This window comes from Rhinatrema bivittatum, chromosome 2 (genome assembly GCF_901001135.1).
Source record: "Rhinatrema bivittatum chromosome 2, aRhiBiv1.1, whole genome shotgun sequence".
Lineage (NCBI taxonomy): Eukaryota > Metazoa > Chordata > Amphibia > Gymnophiona > Rhinatrematidae > Rhinatrema > Rhinatrema bivittatum.
The window spans coordinates 593,456,092-593,478,406 of NC_042616.1; the positions used below are offsets into that span (position 1 = coordinate 593,456,092).

General features: G+C 43.0%; 1 protein-coding gene across 3 annotated transcripts in view; it reads left to right on the plus strand.

Moving 5' to 3' along the window:
• Positions 1-9,023: 9,023 nt before the first annotated feature.
• Positions 9,024-22,315, plus strand: part of ENOSF1 (enolase superfamily member 1) — a 137,742-nt gene continuing 124,450 nt past the window's right edge. For 2 of the 3 annotated variants that reach the window (XM_029591094.1, XM_029591095.1), the window contains exon 1: positions 9,054-9,194. Coding sequence is in view for 1 of the 3 variants with exons in the window: in XM_029591093.1 (XP_029446953.1) it covers positions 9,111-9,194 (84 nt within the window). In the remaining 2 variants the exon portion in view is untranslated. Of the gene's footprint in view, positions 9,195-22,315 lie in introns of all 3 variants that reach the window. The other variant, XM_029591093.1, reaches the window with a different exon arrangement.

Consider the following 22,315-nt stretch of genomic DNA (forward strand, 5'->3'; position numbering starts at 1 on the left):
GCACGATCTGTGCAGCTAAATGAGCCTCGGAGACCGGAAACTTTAAAGAAGTTTTCTACCTTACCTTGTCTCTGCACGTCCCGGTTTCGTGTCGGGTGGTTTCCGGCTGCGGGGGGAGAGGGAAAATACCTTTACCGCTGTGCTCAGTATCGCACCTGCTGCCTCTCAGCCACTCTGGGGGCCAAGTCCATGCCAGGAACCAGCTACCAGACCGAGGCTTACTTCGGAGGGATCTTGGAAATCACCTCAGGAATTCTGGACTGGGGAAGGGACCCTTAGGAATCACTGCAGGAGAGAGAGGAGCTCGTTTTGTAGAGGTAAGATTTCTTTCTTCTTTGGTTTGGATTTTCTAACACTGTGCAAGTGTGTGCAGTGTCCCTAACTGCTTAGGAGACGGAGAAGTACTGAAGAGCTAAGCTTCCTGCAGAACTCACAAAGTCCACCACTCCTTCCCCCCAGGAAGATAATAGCATAGAGAAATGCAATAAACTAGCAGATCACTTTAAAAACAAAATCACCAACATTCTCAATCGTCTCCCCCCCAAACCCACTCACATCGACCTCCCACCCACCAACAACAACATTAACCTCACATCCCTTGATCTCACCACTACGATGGAAGTCAACGCCATCCTAAAAAAGATGCGGCCAGCCACCCACATCGCCAACAACATCCCATCTAAACTCCTCCTCACTATCCCTTCCGTCATAGCAAGACCGTTAGCGGATATCATAAACTGCTCCCTTACCTTCGGGACGGTTCCCGACCCGCTTAAACTCGCCATCGTAAAGCCCCTACTAAAAAAGCTCACCCTCGACCAAAATGATCCAGCAAACTACAGGCCCATCTCCAACCTACCTTTTATTTCTAAAATTCTGGAGAAAGTGGTCAACACACAACTTACCGACTTCCTAGAAGATAACAATATCCTCCACCCCGCCCAGTACGGATTTCGCAAAAACCGAAGCACGGAAAAGCTCCTACTTGCAATAACAGACACCATCCTAAAAGGCATGGACCACGGCCAATCATACATTCTAGCCCTCTTAGATATCTCAGCAGCTTTTGATACGGTGAACCACAAAATCTTAATATCACGCTTAGCAGAGATAGGCATCTCTAACACAGCCCTATCATGGTTCTCCTCCTACCTTGACCACAGAAAGTACTTAGTCAAACTTGATAAATCCGAATCCACACACATTCCTCTTTCACAAGGCGTACCCCAGGGCTCCTCCCTTTCCTCCACCCTCTTTAACATCTACCTTCTCCCTCTTTGCCACTTATTATCCAAACTGGGACTAAAATTCTTCTTGTACGCTGACGACGTACAAATACTTATCCCCATCCAAAACTCCCTCAACGAAACCCTGCACTTCTGGGAGACATGCCTCACATCTATCAACGCCCTCCTTTCCAACCTACACCTTGCACTCAATACTTCAAAAACTGAAATCCTAATTATTACTAATCAACCCAGCTTATCCATTCACCAACTGCAACAGAACACTTCACAAAATCTCACACCTCCGTCCACTGTCAGAGATCTAGGAGTTCTCTTAGATACACAACTTAGCTTCAAATCCCACATCAAATCACTCCTAAAAGGGGGCTTCTATAAACTCCAAACCCTCAAAAAACTCAAGCCTCTCCTCCACGCACATGACTTCCGTACCGTTATGCAAACCACTATACTATCAAAACTTGACTATTGCAACTCTCTGCTAATAGGCCTTCCAGCTTCCACAATCAAACCCCTCCAAATCTTACAAAATGCCATGGCTCGCATCCTTACAAACTCAAGAAAGACTGATCATATTACTCCCATATTACAAAACCTCCACTGGCTACCAATCACCTATCGCTCTCAATACAAAACACTTACTATCATACATAACACGCTATATAAAAATAACTCCCCCTGGATCGAAGATATGCCACACTTCCACCAGGCCAACCGTCCTACCAGAAACTCCCTTGCGGGCACCCTCCACACCCCTTCACTCAAAATTGCTCACCTCACAAACACCAGAGCGAGAGCCTTCTCCATCGCCGGCCCCACCCTTTGGAACTCCCTCCCCACCGAGCTCCGACTAGAACCTTCACTTAATCAATTCAAAAAAGGAATCAAGACCTGGTTATTTAAACAGGCCTATCCCAACGCCTCTCAACCCTAGCATTTGACTTCTCCTCAACACTCATTATTTCCCTCTCCCTAGTACAGTGTCCCCCCGCCCCCCTACACACCCTCCCTCCCTCACCACCCCATCCATTTTATGGCTTCCTGATATTCAGTCACCACCTCTCCTTCCCATCGCCACCACCTGCCCCCTTGTACAGTTCCTACCCCACCCCGCCTCCCCTATGCGCTTCATCCCCCACCCCGCGCTACCCCCCACTCTGTCGCCTCTTGTATATAATTAATTTATGTCCAACCTGGTTAACCACATGTAATCTCATTTAATAACTGTGGCGCCCGTTGGCTCTACAGTAAAGTTGTCACCTTTTAACTTCCTATCCTTCCTCCATCTATCATTGTAATTTCCTTTCTCAGTTGTCTGTAAACCGACATGATGTTTTTTTTTTACGAATGCCGGTATATAAAAGTTATAAATAAATAAATAAATAAATAGGCTGACGTCAGATTGAAATTTGACTCCGTCTCCCAACTGCTATCAGGAGTACACTATACCCATTGGTCCTGAGTCCATCTGCTACACGCTAGGAAATTTGCGTTTAGTGTGTTAGTCGGTGTGTGGAGGGTGTCATGAGAAGGCCTGAAATTAGGCAAGAAATGTATACTGCAGAAGTGGATATCCACCAATCCGCCGACTTTTGACACAACACAGAAACCTTGTTCATAAAACATGTGTACTGGATAAATATATTGACAAAACTGAATGTTTCAAGAAAAAGAGGGATTTCGGGAAATGATGGGAGGTATATTTAACTCTGTCTCCTTTTGCACGTAGGTTGCTTCTCAATGAATTGTCTACAGGACGATCTTAGGCAGTACTCTACTAATATATGAGTGAACGTGATATTATCCTTTTAGTAGTTCAGATGAGGAGGTTCAGTATCTTATAGGGATGGGGGGGGGGGGTTGGGAGGCTTGGGGATTTTCTGATTATGTTTTCTTAAGCATGAAGGTTTGCAGAACTCCTTTCTGATAGTCAATTGATGTTTATTACACAAATGTTTGAAGAGAAATACACTGGGTTAAATAGTTATTATAAGATTGTTATGTAGAGCAACAAAGACAAAAAAAAGCAAAATGCTGTTATGAGTCTGTGGCAGGATTATTGTGCCTGCTCCAGGCTCTCTTTTTTTTTGTGTTTGTCTTTTTCAATAAACAGATTTAAATATAATGCACCCACATACCATGGTCTGACCACTACCGAATCGACACACGCTGCACATTCAACTGCAACCCCCACACGCCACTCCCTAAGAAAAGAACCATCAATTTCAGAAAAAAATGCAAACCTGAAGGAATCACTGAAGCGCTTACAGAAGATCTCCATAAACTAGACCTCTCTGATGCCAGCTCTGCCTGTTCCTCCTGGCATCTACTTACCAGCAATATTGCAAATCGACTCTGCCCTCTACAAACGAAAGAGATCTGTTCGGAGAAGAAAGATAAAAAACCCTGGTACACCACAGATCTTAGAATAATGAAAATTGAACTCCGCAAACTGGAAAAGAAATGGCGTAGAAACCAAGATCCAGCACAACTACAAAAATACAAATCGCTTCTCCACCAGTATCGTAAAACGACAGATGAAGCCAAAAAAAACTATTACACAACAAGAATACATCAATACCACTTCAACCCACGTGCCCTCTTCCAATATGTCTCTAGTATAGTTACCCCACCTATAAACATCAACCCAGGCAACGAGGATAAAAATAAATGTGAGAAGCTAGCTTCCTATTTCCACGACAAGGTTGCTAATATCATGGCTCGCTTTACTTCTCCCTCTCCACCAGTATCCCTACTGACCACTAACACTATGATCACCTCATCCACTCTCTCAAACTTTGAAACAACAACATCAGAAATTGAAGGGATCCTCAAAAAAAAATCAAACCAGCCATGCACCCGATTGACATCATGCCAACAAAAACACTACTCTCCATTCCTACAAAAATTGCCTCTCCCATCACTGACATTATCAACAAATCTATTTCGACTGGTATTGTTCCAACACAACTCAAGCACGCAATTATAAAGCCCACACTCAAAAAATATGACCTGGATCCCTCAGAACCTGCCAACTATTGTCCAGTCTCGAACCTCCCTTTCTTGTCTAAAATCATGGAGAAAGTCATCAACAAGCAACTCACAGAATATCTAGACGAAAATCTATTACTCTTCCCATCACAATATGGATTCCGTAAGAACCATAGTACAGAAACCCTTTTAGTTTCACTCTCAGATTCAATACTAAAAACCTTCGATACTAGTCATTCTTACTTACTGGCTCTTCTTGATATTTCTTCTGCTTTCGACACCGTCAACCACAATACCCTCATTTCCCGCCTCTCACAAATTGGCATTGCAGGCACTGCCCTATGCTGGCTCCAATCTTTTCTGATGGACAGGACATACAGTGTTAAAATAGACTGCCATGTTTCGAAACCCAGAAAACTAGCTCAAGGTTTTCCACAAGGATCCTCTCTGTCATCTACACTTTTCAACATATACCTATCTCCTCTCTGTCAACTTCTGGTGAAACTGGATCTCCCACATTTCATAGACGCAGATGATGTTCAGATCCTCATCCCCATCAACGATGCCCTACCTAATGCTCTAAAAATCTGGGATACAGCCCTGGTGGAAATAAAAAAAAACTACTTACAGAAAACTTCCTAGCACTAAACACAACCAAGACAGAGCTCATCATCATCACATCACACAATAACATTGCTGCCAACCCTACTCTACATCCACCATCGGACTCTCTCAATTTACAAGTATGCAGCCTTGGCGTTATCATCGACAACCAATTCTCATTAAAGAAATTCATCACGGCTACAATCAAAAACGGATTTTTCAAGCTACAAACTCTAAAACGGATCAAACCGCTTCTACATCCACATGATTTCCGGACAGTGTTACAAGCTACAATATTGTCAAAACTGGATTATTGCAATGCTTTACTGCTAGGTCTCCCTAAAAACACTATACAACCATTACAGATGCTACAAAACGCTGCAGCACGCTTACTCACTAATACTCACCGCCATGAACACATTACACCAGCCCTCATGTTCCTTCACTGACTTCCTATAGCATCTAGGATTTTATTCAAAGTTCTCACCCTCATTCATAAGTCGATTTATAACCAAGATATGCAATGGTTCTCTGATCATTTTATCTTCCACACATCAAAGAGACCAATAAGAAAAATGCACCAAGCCAAAATTGCATCTGCTTCACTTAAACACATCAAACACGTCTCCACAAGAGATCGCTCATTCTCTATTGCGGGAACCAACATCTGGAACAAAATGCCCACAGATCTGCGTCTAAAACCCTGCCATAAGAAATTCAAGCAGAACCTCAAAACCTGGCTGTTTGAACAAGCTTACACTCAATGATCATTTCTTTTGCTGAAATGCCAAATACTTGTACCTGTTTTTCTCTGATCCAATGACACTCGCCCACTTATTTTTTTTTTCTTTCTCTCGCTACTAAAGTCCTACAGGATCGGGCTCTTACCTCCCTTTTATTAGGCTTACCATTAACAATGGAATATGATTATCATTAGTTTAATTGTTAGTTATACTTAATATTTGTTCTTAATTTTGTTCTTAATTTATTCTTAATAGATTTATTATGTACACCTTATTTCATATTGATTGTAAAGCTTGTTGCTGGTTTATTGTTTTATTGTAAACAGAGGTGATGTTATTAACGTGCTGCGGTATATAAAAAATTACGAAATAAATAAATAAAATAAGAAAAAAGCTTAAACTTCCCACCTGAAAAGTTAGAATGGTGTTAGTGAGTACTAACCAGTGAGTTTTAAAAAGGGAGTAAAGTTAAACTAAAACACTCTCTGCATGAAAACAAAAAAGTGGAAAATATTCCCTCAGCAAAACAGAAAGAAACCTAAAAGGACAGAGAGGAACATAAGTAACTGATAGGCCGATGCAATATCTGTGCGGGGGAAAAATAGGTGCTCATGATTGAGCACCCGCTCTCCCAACGAATGGCGATCGATCTCTCCGGGGTGCCTGATTTTAATATTTAAATTGGCTGCTGCAGTAAAAGAGGCGCCAGGGGAAATTGTATGCCCTTAACACCTCAGCAGCAGGGGCCCAGGAAAGGTGGCTGTCAGTGGATTAGGAAAAGGGACACTCGTTAATTGAGTTTCCAAATCTGTCCGCTGCAAATTTGTTTTTTTAAAGGTTGCCCTCCTTTTGTTCCTCTGACAATATTGCCACACTTTTTGGCCTGCTCCGGGCAGGTGTTAATTTCTGAGGGTAAAAATGTGCAGGCTGGGCATAGATTTTTTTTTTTAATGTGATGTGCCATTAGCTTCATGTGTAGTTGGATATGCATTTTGCATGCATTAATCCCCTTGTAGCATAAGGGGTTGTGGACACGCGTCTGCCCTTTTAAATTTAACTTCTCTCCTTCCCATGCAGGTACTTACTTTTCTGTGTGCTTTTAACTGCTCTGCAAGCCAGTTCCAGGGCTTGGATTGAATCTGGAGGATCGGTCCTTACCGGAGAAGGTCCCTGTGTGGAGGAAGGCACAGAGGTTTCCCTGCAAGAAGTCTTCACATGTTTACATACCATGGCCTTCTTGGCCAGTCCGGGGCCACTGGAACACTCTACCCCTTAACCTTTGTTTAGAGCCATGCCCTCTTAAGTTCAGAAAAATGCTAAAAACCTGGCTCTTTCACCAGGCTTTTCCTGGTGATTCATTTTCCTCGTTTGACTACTATACACCTCCCCGGCACCTTACTCATCCCGTCGCTCCATGACACCTCTCAATTGCTCTCTGATGACTCCATGTAGCCACTTACTACTGCTTGTGTATGTGTAGATATGTTTTTACATTTTGCATACTGTATTCTCTTTAGTTTTCATTTTTCATTTTGCTAAATTTCGCCTCTGTGCTTCCTTTTGTATTTATCAGTTGCCCTGTTCCCCCTTTCCCTGTTTATTGTAATTTTCCACCTTTATTACGTTAAAATGTAAACAGATATGATATGTATTTTAATGTCGGTATAGAAAAGCTGTTAAATAAATAAATAAAATGCACATCCAACCACTAGTTAACCAGTCCGCTTGGCTGAGCACACTGTATTGCATCAGGCTGTGAATGAGAACATAAGTAATGTGAGCAAGGGCTCATAAGTGTTGATTCTTCAGTGGTTAAGATAGGGATATAGTGTATTCCTTTTCTTTCTTTTATTTTCTTTGCTTCTTATAAAATAGAGTTAATGAGAGAAACTGCAAATTCTTAGAAACTAGCCTAGCTGCATGCAAGCAATTTGCAAGAGAAACCCAGCAACCCCCTTCCCCCGCTTCCTTACTTGGCAACAATGAAACATAAGAACAAATTTGAAGCCACAATCTGCTGAGAGTAGCACATGTAGAACAGAGGAGGGAGCATGTGAACAACGGATTGTCAGAGAGAGAGAGAGGAATATTGCTCCTTTAGCAGTTGGAAGGAAGCAAGCAGAGATAAGACTGTCCCCCTCCCCACACCTGGCTTTAGCAAGGACTTTTGCATAGAAAACCGTCACTTAGAAACTGCACATAGACAAAGGCATCATGAACAATATCTTATTGGGCAAGGGCATTTGCACATACACAAGAGAAAAAGGAGGCTTGTATAAGCAAGAAAAAGTGTATACAATAATGTACTGCTTGAGCCTGTGGGAGTGTGCCTACTTCTGTATGACACCCATACGTAAAGTCCGTGAATAAAACTAAACTTGTATTCACTCTCCTTCCTTCCAAGAAGGATTTGTTTGCTTGTTGTTTATATCAAGTAATAGAATGAGTTCCCCTGAGAAAAACTCAAATTAGTCCTACACTCCTGTTCATGACCAGCTTTAGTTAAGGAAATTACAATTATAGCTGAGCTAGTTCAATAAGCCGAAGTGGACATAAGACTGTAAGCTCTCTAAGGACCGTACTTTAATGTAATACACTTTTAAGTGTCATGAAAGGCAGAATATAAATAATTATTTTATATGATTTCTCTCTCTTCTAACACCAATCACTGTCATTTTTGTATTGTTATTGTTCTTCAAGATTTTAATTTGCTTATAGTGGGCCTTGCATTCTATTAATGTTATTTATTTACATTTTCCAACCCTTTACCAAAAGAATCATAGGCAAGGTCCATATAAGCCAATATAAAACAAACAAAAAATTAAAAATATTAACATTAAAAAAAAATCTATTAAGGCTCCCTTTAGCCTTTTCTTTTTTTTTTTTTAAAGAATTTCCAATCTCGTAAAACAATGAGCAATTTAAATAAGAAAAATATAAATAAATAACGTTTCCCCCTCTCTCCCTGATATTAATCTGCCCTTTAATTATGGCTCATTAAAACATAGCTGACTATGACATCTATGGTATTATGTGTTTGATTTTAGTAATTGATGTGTTTAAGCACCCCCTTGAGCAACTGTTGCAAAGGAGGTTAAAGCCGTTTCTTAAATAAATTAAATATTTTCTAGGAAGGAGAAAGCAGGGAAGCGCGACCTCGTCACTTGTTCCACACTTGCCAAAGCGGTGCCTCTGCCCCTTCCAGCCACATTTTGCTGCGCGCATGCATCGATTCGCAGTCTTTATGCGTTTAATTGTTTTTTTTAGTCAATAATACGCGACTCGTATCCGTCCCTCGTTCACCCGCGCGTTCGAGCAAGACGAGCAGCTCCTCCGCCCCTGGCATCCGACAATACGAACCGGTTCCCGTTCACAAGGCAAAGAGCCAATCAGATCGCAGGGCCGGGACGGCGCCGACCAACCGCGGCAGGCTGGGCAGTTAAAGGCCATGGGCTAGGGGGCGGGGAGTTTCGGTCCCGTGACCGGCGCGAGAACTCTAGGCAGGGCTAGGTAGCGGGCCTTAGGCAGCATGGCGCGCGGCCGGGTGATCGGGCTCTCCGTTACGGACGTGCGCTTCCCCACTTCCGCCGGCCTCCACGGCTCCGATGCTATGGTAAGAGCTCCGTGCTCTCCGCCCTCCTGCCGCCGCCTTATCTAGCCCCGCCCGAGTCCACTCACGGGTTCTGTCTGCGGCCGACAACGTAACGTGCTGGACGGCGATTGCCTTTTTTGTGAGGGTTTAGATTTAAGATGCAATCTACAGTTTTAAAGGAGCTTCAAAATCTGAAGCTGAAACGCTTCATACTTAGTGTAAAGCTATATTTCCAAGATGTCAATCTACAAAACTCGTTTCCAACAAAGTAGAAACACTTCCTATGTTGCAGTGAGCTAACTGGCTGCGTTGCTGAAACTTCCAGCCTTGCTTGGCTGTATCGACACTTCCTTTGATCTTGCCATTGGGTTTTCTTTTTCGCCTAACTATATTTTCTTATATATGTTTATATGGTCTTGTTGGGATTAAAGGGGTGCCCCTTATTTATGGCAATGTCTACTGTTAGTATAAAGAAATTAATTTTCCGCTGGCCCCTGGGTCTTCTGTGGATTCAACAGAGCAAATATCCTGATTTATTTAGACTATGGTATGAATGACTGGGGCGAGCTGGCTACTTAAGTCTAGTATTTCTCAATTTCTTCTGTTTATCAATATACCTTTTAAAATATGTAGCCTGTTTCATAAGGCTACATATGACTCTAGTAGTTTCCTTTGCATTTCTCATAATTTAATGTAGTTTGAAATGAATGTGAATACCCAAATATTAGAAATGGCCACCTTATGCCACTTCTGATCATATCATATGCAGTAAGATGTCCTCCTTACCTTTGTTTTTCAGACATGGAGGTAAATCCTCCTAGGTACTACTTATGTAAATGTATGTTCTGCTAGTTTTTTGCTGGTGATATTTTAAGGAAGTTTATATGTGTGTTCAGGTTAAAAAAAACAAAACACTTCTGACCTATATGTAGTACAATCACCTGCAGTTAAGTTCACCCACTCCTCAATAAGTAGCAAAAATGTACTTGGCAATTTAGTACCAGAACACTTCTGAAAATCCCAGAAAAACCTATCTAAAATAGGATTAGATCAGTTGTTAGTTAATTACAAAAAACACAACCTTGGATTAAAAATAGCCACAAGCGGCAAAACTAGCACATTATTAAAAAAAAAAAAGACTGGGAAGCAAGCAGGACATTCCTTCAGCTCTTCTGTCATTGAGGTGGAAGTGGAACTGGTAAAAAAACAAAAACAACTTGTATTTTATCTTCACAAAAACTCTAGAGGGGGGGGAGGAATTTTCATATTCTGCAGAGCACCATGTTTTAAGAATTCGACAAATTGGCCAAAGATTCTGGACACCTTTGGCAAATATGTCTGCAATGTGTGGCTGACATTTTGGATATTGTGTGCAAAGGAATAGTCGCTATTGCATTGAACTAAGTTTGCTCTCTTCTTCCCTACCCAGTGTCTTGTATACTGGCAATACATCTTGCTGCCTCTTCCTATCCAAATCTGCTGGGTGTGATGGGGGCACAATTAATCAGGGAGAGGTTATTGAAGTTTATTTATACTCTGTATGTTTTAATTATGTAAACTGCCCTGATTATATTTGGAAGGACAGTATATAAATACTTGTAAACAAGATAAATACTCATTAAAGGCCTGATGTCTTAAAGGTTTTCTTCCATTTTATTGGTGGGTAAAGTATGTAGTACCCAGGTCTCTAAATAAGACCCTGCTTTCCCTGGCTTTTCTTGTCATAAATAAGTTGCATTGTGCTGGAGGGGGCTTCTGGGGATTCCTTGTGTTAATCATTTTTTGTTTTTTTTAACTAAAACTGTGTCTTACTGTGAAACAGAATTGGCAAGAGCCCCTTAAGAAACGGGCAGATTACTGAACAAAATCCCCAAACTGCAAGATTTTAATTCGCTAATACTTAATTATTGATAATTTATATTCATAGGAGTTTTCTGCTTCAATTTAGCATAATATCAAAAATTTGTTTAAATATGCATAGTCTGGTTACTAATTCATACAAGGGTGGGCAGTAATTGCAGATGATGATTGTGACATTTTAGGTACACCTTTTTAAACTGGAGCCTGGTGTGTACCAAAGGACAAAATTAATTGGCTTGAGTAGGCATTGTACGTATTACAGGTTCTGTCATTAACTTTCTGGGGCATGGTCCCAGGTGGGAATTATCCAGTTTGAATGACAGAGTTCATGTTAATGCTGAAAGGGCCTCCTTGTTTATTAACAGTTTAGAAGGGGGAGGAGCACACCTAGGGACCTGATCCTGGATCTGACAGCTGGAACTGTAGTGACTAATTAAATGATTACAGCCATTAAGAACTATTTCAAATCGGGCTAACACTTGGCATTTTACCTCTTTTTCACTTAAGCTAAATAGCCATTTTGGCAACTAGCACCTCAGTGGCTATTATGATTTCTCTTTATAAAACAACTTGCATAGCTCAAAACAATTTTGGAATGAGTTTGCTGTAATTACTTTTGCAGTTGTGTAAAACTCAGATGAATGCCTTTACAGTAATCCTTTGAGATGAGAGAGTGACTGATTCTTCGCAGCGTTATAAAGTAGTGCTTCCTTATCCTGCTAGACCAGTCCAGATCCATGGGTTTGACTCTACACTCGCCTCCCTTCAACTGATGGTTTTTTTCATTTACCACATCACTGTGGTGGCATGCACGGTTTGTCAGCTTCCAACTTCCTTGCTCAGTGTTTGTTGTAATAGTCTTACACTGCTAATATAAATTAAAAATCTGTTCTAAGCGGTGACAACCATCTTCAGCCTTGCCCTCAGAGGCTTCCGCCTCAGGGGGACAGGTACCTTCGACCCTCTACCCTGAGGGGGATGGCACCTGCAAATTCTCCAGGAATGTGGTTACCCCCTCCCCCCCCCAGCATGTATTTTCCTGGAGTTTGTTGACTATGTGCTGTGACAGGGTTGAAGAGCCATAAACAGATCTTGTTTTCAGGATATCCACAATGAATAGGCATAAGATGGATTTGCTTATGCTGCCTCCACTGCATTCAAATCCCATCTCATGCATATTCAGTGTGGATATCCTGAAAACCAGACCTGGTTTTTTTTTTTTTGGCTGGTGAGGACTGGAGTTGGCCACTCCTGTGCTATGTAGAGGTCTGGTGGGAGAGCTTTATTACAAGTCTTGGGGCTTGACATAGGTTCCATCCCTGTTGACCATCATGGCACCTACTATTGCGGATAGGTGAATTTTATAAATATTTTAAATACATGAATAAATAAAGCAACTAAGGGTGACTCCAGGTGCTTTGGCTTTCTTGGTTACCTCTGACGTTTCTGAACCCCGTGGGGAATAGGCATAGATTACCACCCAGACTCAGATGATTCACTGGACTCCCTAGAGGAAGGGGCGAGCTTTTCCAAGGATGAGGGCTCCTCGGTCATTAGGCTCTTTCTTAAGAAAGAGGTGTCCTCTCTTATTACTCAAGTTGTTTCCTCACGCAAGATGTCTGATTCTAAGTTAGAGTGAGATTTGATTTTGGAGAGAATCTGCAGGCCGCTGAGGACTTTCCTCTTCATAAAGCCTTGACATGCATGATGCTGGCAGAATGGGAATCCCCACAGGGAAGGCTTAAGTAGAGTACGATTATGAGCAAATTGTGCCTCCTACCCACGGCGAACAAGGAGAGGAGCTTCTGAGTTGCTCTCGTAGCAACTGTAACATGCAAGATTACTATACCAATAGCAGATGCCTTGGCTCTCAAGGACCCTCGGGATGGGAAGATTGAAGCCCTCCTAAATCAGGCCTTTTTGGCACCAGCACTGGCCATATGGTCCTCCTATTCATGGAGGATATGGTGCTCTGTGGACTGCTGAATTCAGCAGCTTTCTAAAAGTCCAGAGCCAACACATTTGGAATTAGTTGCCATTTTGGTAGACATTATATGTATGACCTTATTAGGGCCTCTTCTCTTTCAGTGGCCTCTAGTTGCCTCCCAAAACTTTGTGGTTGTGTACACCACATCTAAAACCTACCTCAGTAAGCTGCTGTCGCAGACTGGAGATGGACAAACAGCAGCTGACAGTCAGGACCAAGTCACTAGTACAAAATCGGGCGGCAGAAGCATAGTCAGACAAGCAGGGCTGAGGCAAGACACATTTTTGCATTGTTTGGAGGCATGCCATCAGGCAGGCAAAGTTAAATTATAGTCAAGGGGCAAGCAACAAGTTGGGGCAGGTGGATCAGGCTAGGTCACAGGTGAAAGCAGCAATAGGAACAATCAAAACCAAACTTATTGAACATAAGATATGCAATACTAGGCAGACCAAGGGTCCATCAAGCCCAGTATCCTGTGTCCAAGAGTGGTTAACAAAGTCACAAGTACCTAGCGAGTACCCAAACATTAAATGAATAGATCCCAAGCTTCTAATCCTTATTGATTAATAACAGTTTATGGACTTCTGCTCTAGGAACTTATCCAAACCTTTTCTAAACCCAGCTAATGTAACCACATCCTCTGGCAATGAATTCCAGAGCTTAATTATGCATTGAGTGAGAGAATTTTCTCATATTTGTTTTAAATGAGCTACTTGTTAACTTCATTGAGTGCCCCCTAGTCTTTGTATTATCCTAAAGATTAAACAACTGATTCATATTTACTTATTCAAGTCCTTTTGTGATTTTGTAGACTTCTAGCATATCCCCCCTCAGCTGTCTTTTCTCCAAGCTGAACAGCCCTAACCTCTTTAAGTCTTTCTTGTTAGGGGAGTCGTTCCATCCCCTTTATCATTTTGATTGCCTTTCAGTGTGCTTTCTCCAGTGCAACCATATCATTTTTGAGATGTGGCAACCAGAATTGCATACAGTATTCAAGGTATGGTCTCACCATGGAGCGATACAGAGGCATTATGACATCACCCATTTTATTCACCATTCCCTTCCTAATAATTCCTAACATTTGAAAACCTCTACAAAGGTAATAGGGAGGATTTAATGATTTTTGTAAAAACATTTTTTAAATTAATAATTGTTCAAAGCAGCTACATATTGTCTATACAGTTTATGCCTTGGTACAGCCAAATGGCGGAACGTTAGCTGATGTCGGCTTGGTGAATGAACAAGTTTCTTTGGGTTCTATCAAACTAAGTTCAAGAATGCTCAGTTTGGATTGTTAGGAAGAAGCAATATATGAAGATGATGGGTCTGAGCGATATCTTGAGTCAGATAAGTCCTATTTCTTCATTGCGTTGAAAATGTTTATTGGATGCCTATTTTTAAGGAATATTCTTCTTAAGACCAAACCACTTTAAAAATCTTGGGATTAATTTAAGGAAGATTTTATGGTCAGACACATCTTTATAGCAAATCTAAGCAATCAAATGCTATGACATTTTGCTGATGGGATCCATAGCTCGAGTGATGAACTGTTAAGTGTATATTATAAAAAATACAAAAGAAAATATATTTTTGGAAATAATAAAATTGATGAACTGGGTGATTGGAGGTTTTTTAAGACCAATGATTGAAATGACCTGTTAAAATGTCATTCCCTGTACGTACCCGGCTCAGCCCAGACTGCTGGGTTATCCCTCCCTTCCAGCAGATGGAGACAGAGAAAAACTTGAAGGGCACCCCTGTAAGTAGGGTGCGCCACCTGCAGCCCTCTTCAATATTTCTCTGTCTCCAGCAGATGAAGGTGGCAGAACCTGCAATCCTGGCTAATTGATTCTTTTCAAACAAACCAAAAAAAAAAAAGATTAGAGTGACAGGAATCCTTTAATTTGTCTGGCTGAAACAAAGTTTAAAAAAAAAATGTTTCAAGAGAAAAAAAAAAGCCGGACCTCCCGAGGAGCCGAGTCATTTCTCCTCGGTGGTAGGCCTGCCGGGAAGTTTTCTCTTCGCTCTCGTGTACCAGAAACAGCAGCCAGTGAGTGACTGGGTGGGATTTACCAGTGGGCCAGTCCCTCCCCCCCTGGCCCAGAGACAACGGTGGGTTGTGCTCTGGTGAGGCCAACGCGATTTAAAAAAGGAACAATCCTTGGTGTTTTTTTAGAGCTGCGCTGCTCTTCTTTGGCCTCCTGGGCTCTGGTGTTTACTTTGGGTGGCCTCCCCTCCTTTACAGCACGGCGATGCTGCGCGCCTTGGCCTGTAAAGCCTGCGGGGAGCCGGCAGCACGGCTCTCCCAAGATAGCCTCTGCTCCCGGTGTCTTCCCGGGGGAGAGGGCCTGCCGGCGGCAGTGGCTGGCAGAAGGGGGAGGCAGGCGCATCAGTCCGTGGTGCAGGCACCCCGATGCTGCCTCGTGGTACTCGACCTGCTCCCATGGAACGCAGGAACGGCAGCCATTTTAGGAGCTGCAGATGCCGATGCAGATAACTCGGCAGGGGGAGGGGAATCTCCCTCAGTTATTTCCGCAGGATTTTTGCCCCGGGTCTCCCCACAATTTATTTCCTGCCTTCCCTGCTCCCTTGGGAACCCCCCCTCGGGAAAATTTAAAGGGCCAGCATCCTTTTTCGGCTGATTTTATTTTGCTGTTACATAAGGTATATCTAGCTAGTCTTATGCCCATGGGGGGGGTGGGGATCCTGAGCCTCCTCCGGGGCGGCCTGGGGCTGGGCCCTCCTCCCGTGCAGGTTCCTTAGCCAGATCCTCCTGAGGTCTCCCGGATTCGGGTGATCCGGGAAGGGTACAGTTCTGGGAGCCAGGGAATTCACCTGTACATTGCTGGGGTAGACAATGTACAGGCAGATTTTCTGAGCCGTTAGAGATTGGATCCCAGAGAATGGGAGCTGTCCGATGCATTCACGTTGATATCTCATCTGTGGAGGATTCTCGTTTGGATCTACTAGCGACTCGGGGGAATGCCAAGGCGCCGTGCTTCTTCAGTTGCAGAAGAGAGCACAGAGTGGAAGGGGTGGACGCTCTTGTCCTCCCATTACCTCGCGACATTCTGCTCTACGCATTCCCTACTTGGCCTCTGGTAGGCAAGGTCTTGAGAAGGATAGAAGCCCATCCGGGAGAGGTGATGCTGGTGGCTCTGGAATGGCCATGGAGGCCGTGGTTCACAGATCTCCTTAACCTTGCAGTGGACGGACCGCTCCGTCTGGGTCATCTTCCAAATCTCCTGTAGCATGATCCAGTATTTTTCGACCAGGTGGATCACTTTTGTCTAGCGGCATGGCTTATGAGAGGTGGAAGTTGAGAAAGAAGGGGTAACCGGATTCGGTAATTTCCACTCTTTTGCGGGCTCGCAAAACTTACACCTCTCTTATGTATGTCCGAGTCTGGAAGGTTTTTGACTCTTTGTGTAGTAGGTTGAATGTTTCCCCTAGGCGGACCTCGATAGTCCACATTCTAGCCTTCTTGCAAGAGGGTTTGGCGAAGCGGCTAGCTTTCAGTTCTCTACGGGTTCAAGTAGCGGCGTTAGGCTGTTTACGTGGAAAGGTGGACGGTGCGTCCATAGTGGCTCATCCGGATGTGGTTCCTTTCCTTCAAGGTGCTAAGCATTTGAATCCACCTCGTCAAGCTGTCCATCCTGGAGTTTGAATTTGGTCCTTAGGACGTTGTGTGAACCTCCTTTTGAACCGCTCAGGTGCGTCATTCTGAAGGAACTTGCGCTCAAAACGGTGTTTTTGGTATCTGTCTGCTCGGCTCGGAGAGTTTCGGAAATTCAGCTCTTGTCGCAAACCTTTTCTTAGGTTTTCCGATTTTTGCGTTTCTCTTAGACCATGCCGTCCTTCCTGCCAAAGATTGTATTGGCTTTTCACGTGAACCAGTCTGTTGAGTTGCCTGCATTCCCGGATTTGGATCAGAATTCTCCACATGCTTGTGAATTGAAGCATTTGGATGTCAGGTGGGCGCTGATGAGTTACTTGGAGGTCACTAATGATTTTCGCCTGTCAATCACCTTTTTGTCTTTTGGAGTGGTCCTAGGAAAGGGCATAAAGCTTCCAAGGCTACTATTGCCTGATGGTTGAAGGATGCTATTGCTTCAGTGTACATATGTCATGGGCGAGCAATTCCAGAGGGTCTTAAGGCTCATTCGCTCCATTCTCAGGTGACATCCTGGGCAGAAAGATGATTTCCCCTCAGGAGATCTGTAGGGTGGCAAGGTGTTAGGTGTAGGGTGGCATTACTGTTTGGATGTTCGGGCTCCCGACTCGGAGAGCTTTGGCAGCAGTGTGCTTTGAGTGGGGCTTTCTAGGTCCCACCCCATGTAAGGCAGCTTGGATACATCCCAGCAGTCTGGGCTGATCCGGGTACGTACAGGGAAAGGAAAATTGGTTCTTACCTGCTAATTTTCATTCCTGTAGTACCACGGATCTGCCCAGATGCCCACCCATTTTTTTGATTCCGCTTGAGTTTATTGATTTTTTTCTGTTACACCATACAGCAGGATGAAGATTTCACAAATGCGCTTATTTTGTACATAGTTGGGTCTCATAAATTTGGTTTGACGATTTAACTTTTGGATTCCTGTTCCCACTTTAATTCTGCTTTGATATTGTTTATACTGAAGGGGGCTGCAGGTGGCGCATCGTACTTGCAGGGGTGCCCTTCAAGTTTTTCTCTGTCTCCATCTGCTGGAAGGGTGGTATAACCCAGCAGTCTGGGCTGATCAGTTGTACTACAGGAACGAAAATTAGCAGGTAAGAACCAATTTTCCTATATGTTCTATTTAGAACGGGCATAGAGGTTCTGAGGTCTTTTTCCCCCTTGACATAACATTCGTACAAAGACACACAGAAATTTTCTTTGAAATAACATGCAATTTGTGAAGTTTTGTGTGTTTGGTTTTTTGTTTTTTTTTGCTGTCCTATTGCTTCACACTTACCTGTTAATATGCTGGCATTATATTGGTTACACTGTAAAGCTTTGCTGACTCCATGTTGCCTGTAAACCGATATGATGTCCAACAACGAATGTCAGTATAGAAAAACCTTAAATAAATAAATTATACTTATGTATAAGTCGAAAAATTTTGGCCAAAAAACTGATCCTTAAAATTGCAATGGTCTTATCCACGGATCAATCCACATTAATGCCGGTAATTGAAGATGCTGCTTTTGTCTCTGCCACTCTTACTGTAAAAAGGGAAGTTGCAGGAGAGGAGAGAGGCGCCAAAGGAGAGGAAAGTAGATACTGTCAAAGAGGAGAGTTCCGATATGGAAGAGTGGCATTGCTGCCTCTGAAGTCACCGCTTTTGCTCATTGCCAAGGGGATACCTGGAACTGAAGGACAGAGATTGCAGGAGGAATCAGACGGTCGGCCGCAGTAAATGGTATTAGCGATCACCATTGCTGGCAGCACCGTCTTCTTCCCGCCCAGGACTGCTTGCTACTGCTGGGCTTGATCTTGCCACTCCTGCCTCTGCTGATAAGTCCGATGTCCGGCCACCAACAACTCCCCCTTTGTCGAGAATGTTGGGGAGATACTCATTCCAGCAATGGTTTTCAAGGTTGACTATTCAGATGAACTGAGCCAAATTATGGTGAACCTGGAATTAGTTGTAGGCTAGATTGACAAACTGAAGAGTAGTAATTCACATGGATCGGATGGTATACATCCCAGGGTTCTGAAAGAACTCAAAAATGAAATTTCAGACCTATTAGTAAAATTTGTAACCTATCATTAAAATCATCCATTGTACCTGAAGACTGGAGGGTGGCCAGTGCAACCCCAATATTTAAAAAAGACTCCAGGGGAGATCCAGGAAACTATAGACTGGTGAGCCTGATTTCAGTGCCAGAAAAAATTGTGGAAACTGTTATAAAGAATAAAATCACAGAACATTTATATAGACATGGTTTAATGGGACACAGCCAGCATGGATTTACCCAAGGGAAGTCTTGCCTCACAAATCAACATTTTTACATCGAACGACTTCTGAAAATCTAAATACACCACATCTACCGTTTCATCTTTGTCCAGATGTTTATTCACCCCTTTTAGAGCTGCACTTTAAAAGTGAAGTACTAGAAAGGTTGGTCAAGGATCTGGGAGAATACAAGCCGTAGAGGTTTCCTTAAGATGAGGCCTTGGGGCACCAGGAGCTGCAGTTGTTTCTGAGAATTTAGAAGATTCAGGCAAGGGAAGCAGGCCCCTTTGGGGGGGAATCATTCTAACAGTAGGAATTGCTCCTTTCATGTTGGCCAAGGAGTGACACCTTTGGCATGTCAGGAGATGTTCAGTCATCCCAATGAGATTCGGTGGGTCCTTCCAAAGTAATTCTGGGGGATAGTCACTGAGAGTGGACCCACATTAGTTAGCTGGGTGGGTCCTACATGTTCTGCAAAAGGGATATTCCTTAGTGTTTGCATTTCCCATAACCAAAGCCTTTATCATTGTTCCCTGCACATAGATTGCAAGGAGAGAAGTAGAAGAGCAATCTTGGAAAATTTTCAAAGATTGGAAGCTATGATTCTTGTTCTGAACAAGGCCCAGAGCCAGGGAAGATACTCAATTTATTTTGTGTTCCCAAAGAATGATGGGTCTCTTTGCTCTATCTTGGACCTGAAAGGGGTCAACAAGTGTTTTCAGGTTCCCTGTTTCAGAATGGAGACTCTTCGTGCTGTTATAGTGGCAATAAGGAGAGGGAGTTCCTGGATTAGGCAGAGGCCTATTTCCATATTCCCATTCAGGCATATCATCAGAGATTTCTCAGATTTTGTGTCCTAGAATAGCATTTCCATTCAAACTTTACTGTTTTGGATTTGCTACTACCCCGTTCACCATGGTTGCAATTCTGGAAGCCTTCTGCAGGGAAGACAATTGACTCATAAGGGTGAAATCATCCCACGACAATCAACTGACTTCTGCCAGAGCTGTCCAGGTCTTGGAACACCTACGTTGAGCAGTAAACTATTCAATAAGCAGGCTAAGCCCCTCCCAGTCCTTAGAGTTCTTGGGTGCCCAGTTTGAAACAAAAATAGGATGCATCTTCTTAACCAAAAAAGGAGTGGCCAAAATAGGGGCACGAGTGTGAGCATTTTGGTCTTAAATGGTTCAAAAAATCTGAGACTATCTCTAACTTTTGGAACTTATGGTGGCCACCTTGGACTTGGTTCCATGGGCCAGGGCTCACATACTTCCCCTTCAGTTGTCCTTGCTATCCTGTTGGTACCCCAAGACTCAGAGCTATGAAATTCATCTGCCTGTGTTGCTTCCAATAAGGGACACTCTGAAGGGGTGGGTGATGTTTTCACATTTGTTGAAAGGGATGGATTTGGAGTTTCCCTTCCTGATTGTAGTAAATAAACTTAGATACAAATGCAGTGGGTTGGTGGGAGGGAATCACTGTCACGATCAGGTGACTCTCAGAAGCCTCATGGTCCATAAACAGGCTGGAAACCAGGGCTATCAGGCTAGTTTTGTGCTAGTTGATGGAAAGTCAGTTCTAGTGTTGTCGGACAATGCCACCTCATGTGAACAAAGAAAGGGGTACGTAGAGTTCCAGGCTGGCCCAGGAGAGACATCTGTTGTTCCAGTGAGTGGAGCAGAATGTGGCTCATATTTCTGCAGTTCACATCACAGGAGTCTAAAATGTCTGGGCCAACTTTTTCAGCAGAAGCATTCTGGATACCAGGGAAGGGGAACTCAGCCGGGAGAGTTTCCAGTTAATAGTGGGCCAATGGCGTGTTCTTTTTTTTTTTTTTTTGGATCTGATGGCAACACACAGGAATTCCAAGGTCAACAGATTCTTCAGTAGTTGGGAGGCATGGATTTGCTTGCACAGGAAGTGTGGTACTCCCCTTTAGTTATTGTGACAAAGCCCATGAAACTTCAAATTCCTTGGTGTATGTTCAGGTATAGCACCTCTTGGAGAGCTTTTGTGAGGAGCTGTCAGTTTCACTGTATAGAGCAGACATTGTGGCCATCTTGACCTTCCTTCAGAGAGACCAAGACAGAGTGCTAGCACTCAGTTCTTTAAAGGTGCAGGTTGCAGCTATTTCCTGCCTCAGAAGTGAGATCAAACATTCTGTGGCTATGCATCCAGATGTAGCTCGCATCCTCACTGGAACCTTTTAATTTGGTCCTCAGTTCACTAGGAGGTATATCCTTTGAGTCTGTGAAACAGGCTTCTCTAAAGGATCTTTTTTTTAAAATATTTTTCTGGTTGCCATCTGCTCTGTTAGAAGTATTTCGGAATTATAGACTTTATGTTGCAGAGACCCTACCTGGTGTTTCCCGCTGCAGCAGTTAGCTTTTGGCTGGTTCTATCCTCTTACATGATGTTGCCCTCTCATTCAGTCTTTCTCATTGCCAGCCTTCTTGGAGAGCAAATGCCACAGTAAAGATAGCAGACTCCATCTTTCAGATGTCTAACACATACTTCTCAGATATCTGATGATGATGAACCCCTTTCAAAAAACGGACATACATCTTGTGCTGTTTGGCTGCTCCTGTAGAGGTGAAGCAGCTTCCTAGGCTACTCTGGCCAGATGGATCAAGAAGGTGATATTTGTTGGAAGGCTGTCAGGTGCCAGAGGTGTTCTGTGCTCATTTCATTAAGGGCCACTCATCGTGGGCAGAATCCTTTGCAATGGCTCCAGAAAATATCCCTAAAGCAGCCACTTGAATATCTTATGTATTTTAATAACATTTATAGTCTGCGTATAACAAAACCAGTAGGGCTAAGCGGGTTACAACATAATAAAATACTAATACAAATATAAAAATATATGCATGTGCAGATTTTATTGCATAATTTACTGTTCCTCTCAATCAGTCACATTCTTGCACTACCAATCAATTACCTTCCATTTCTCCAAATGCTTTCTGGAATAAAGAAGTCTTCAACTTTTCTTAAATATCTTAATATCAGTAATAGCTTGTAATTCAAGGGATAACTTGTTCCACAATACAGGCCTTATTAAAGAGAAAACTCTTTTCCTACTATCTGCTAAATATATTGCATTAACTGAGGGCACCTCAAGATAACCAAATTGTTGAGAACGAAGCATTCTAATAGGAGTATATGGATGCAGTAACGACCCTTCATTTTAACACTTTAAAAAAAATTAAAACTAATATTTTAAATTGAATTCTTTGGGGGGTGGGAGGAGGTAACCAGTGTAAGTCTCGAAACATGGGGATAACATGACCCCTGAGTGTGGTTTGTTTTTTTTTTCAAAATCAACCTGGCAGCTGAATTTGGTAAAATTTGTAAATCAC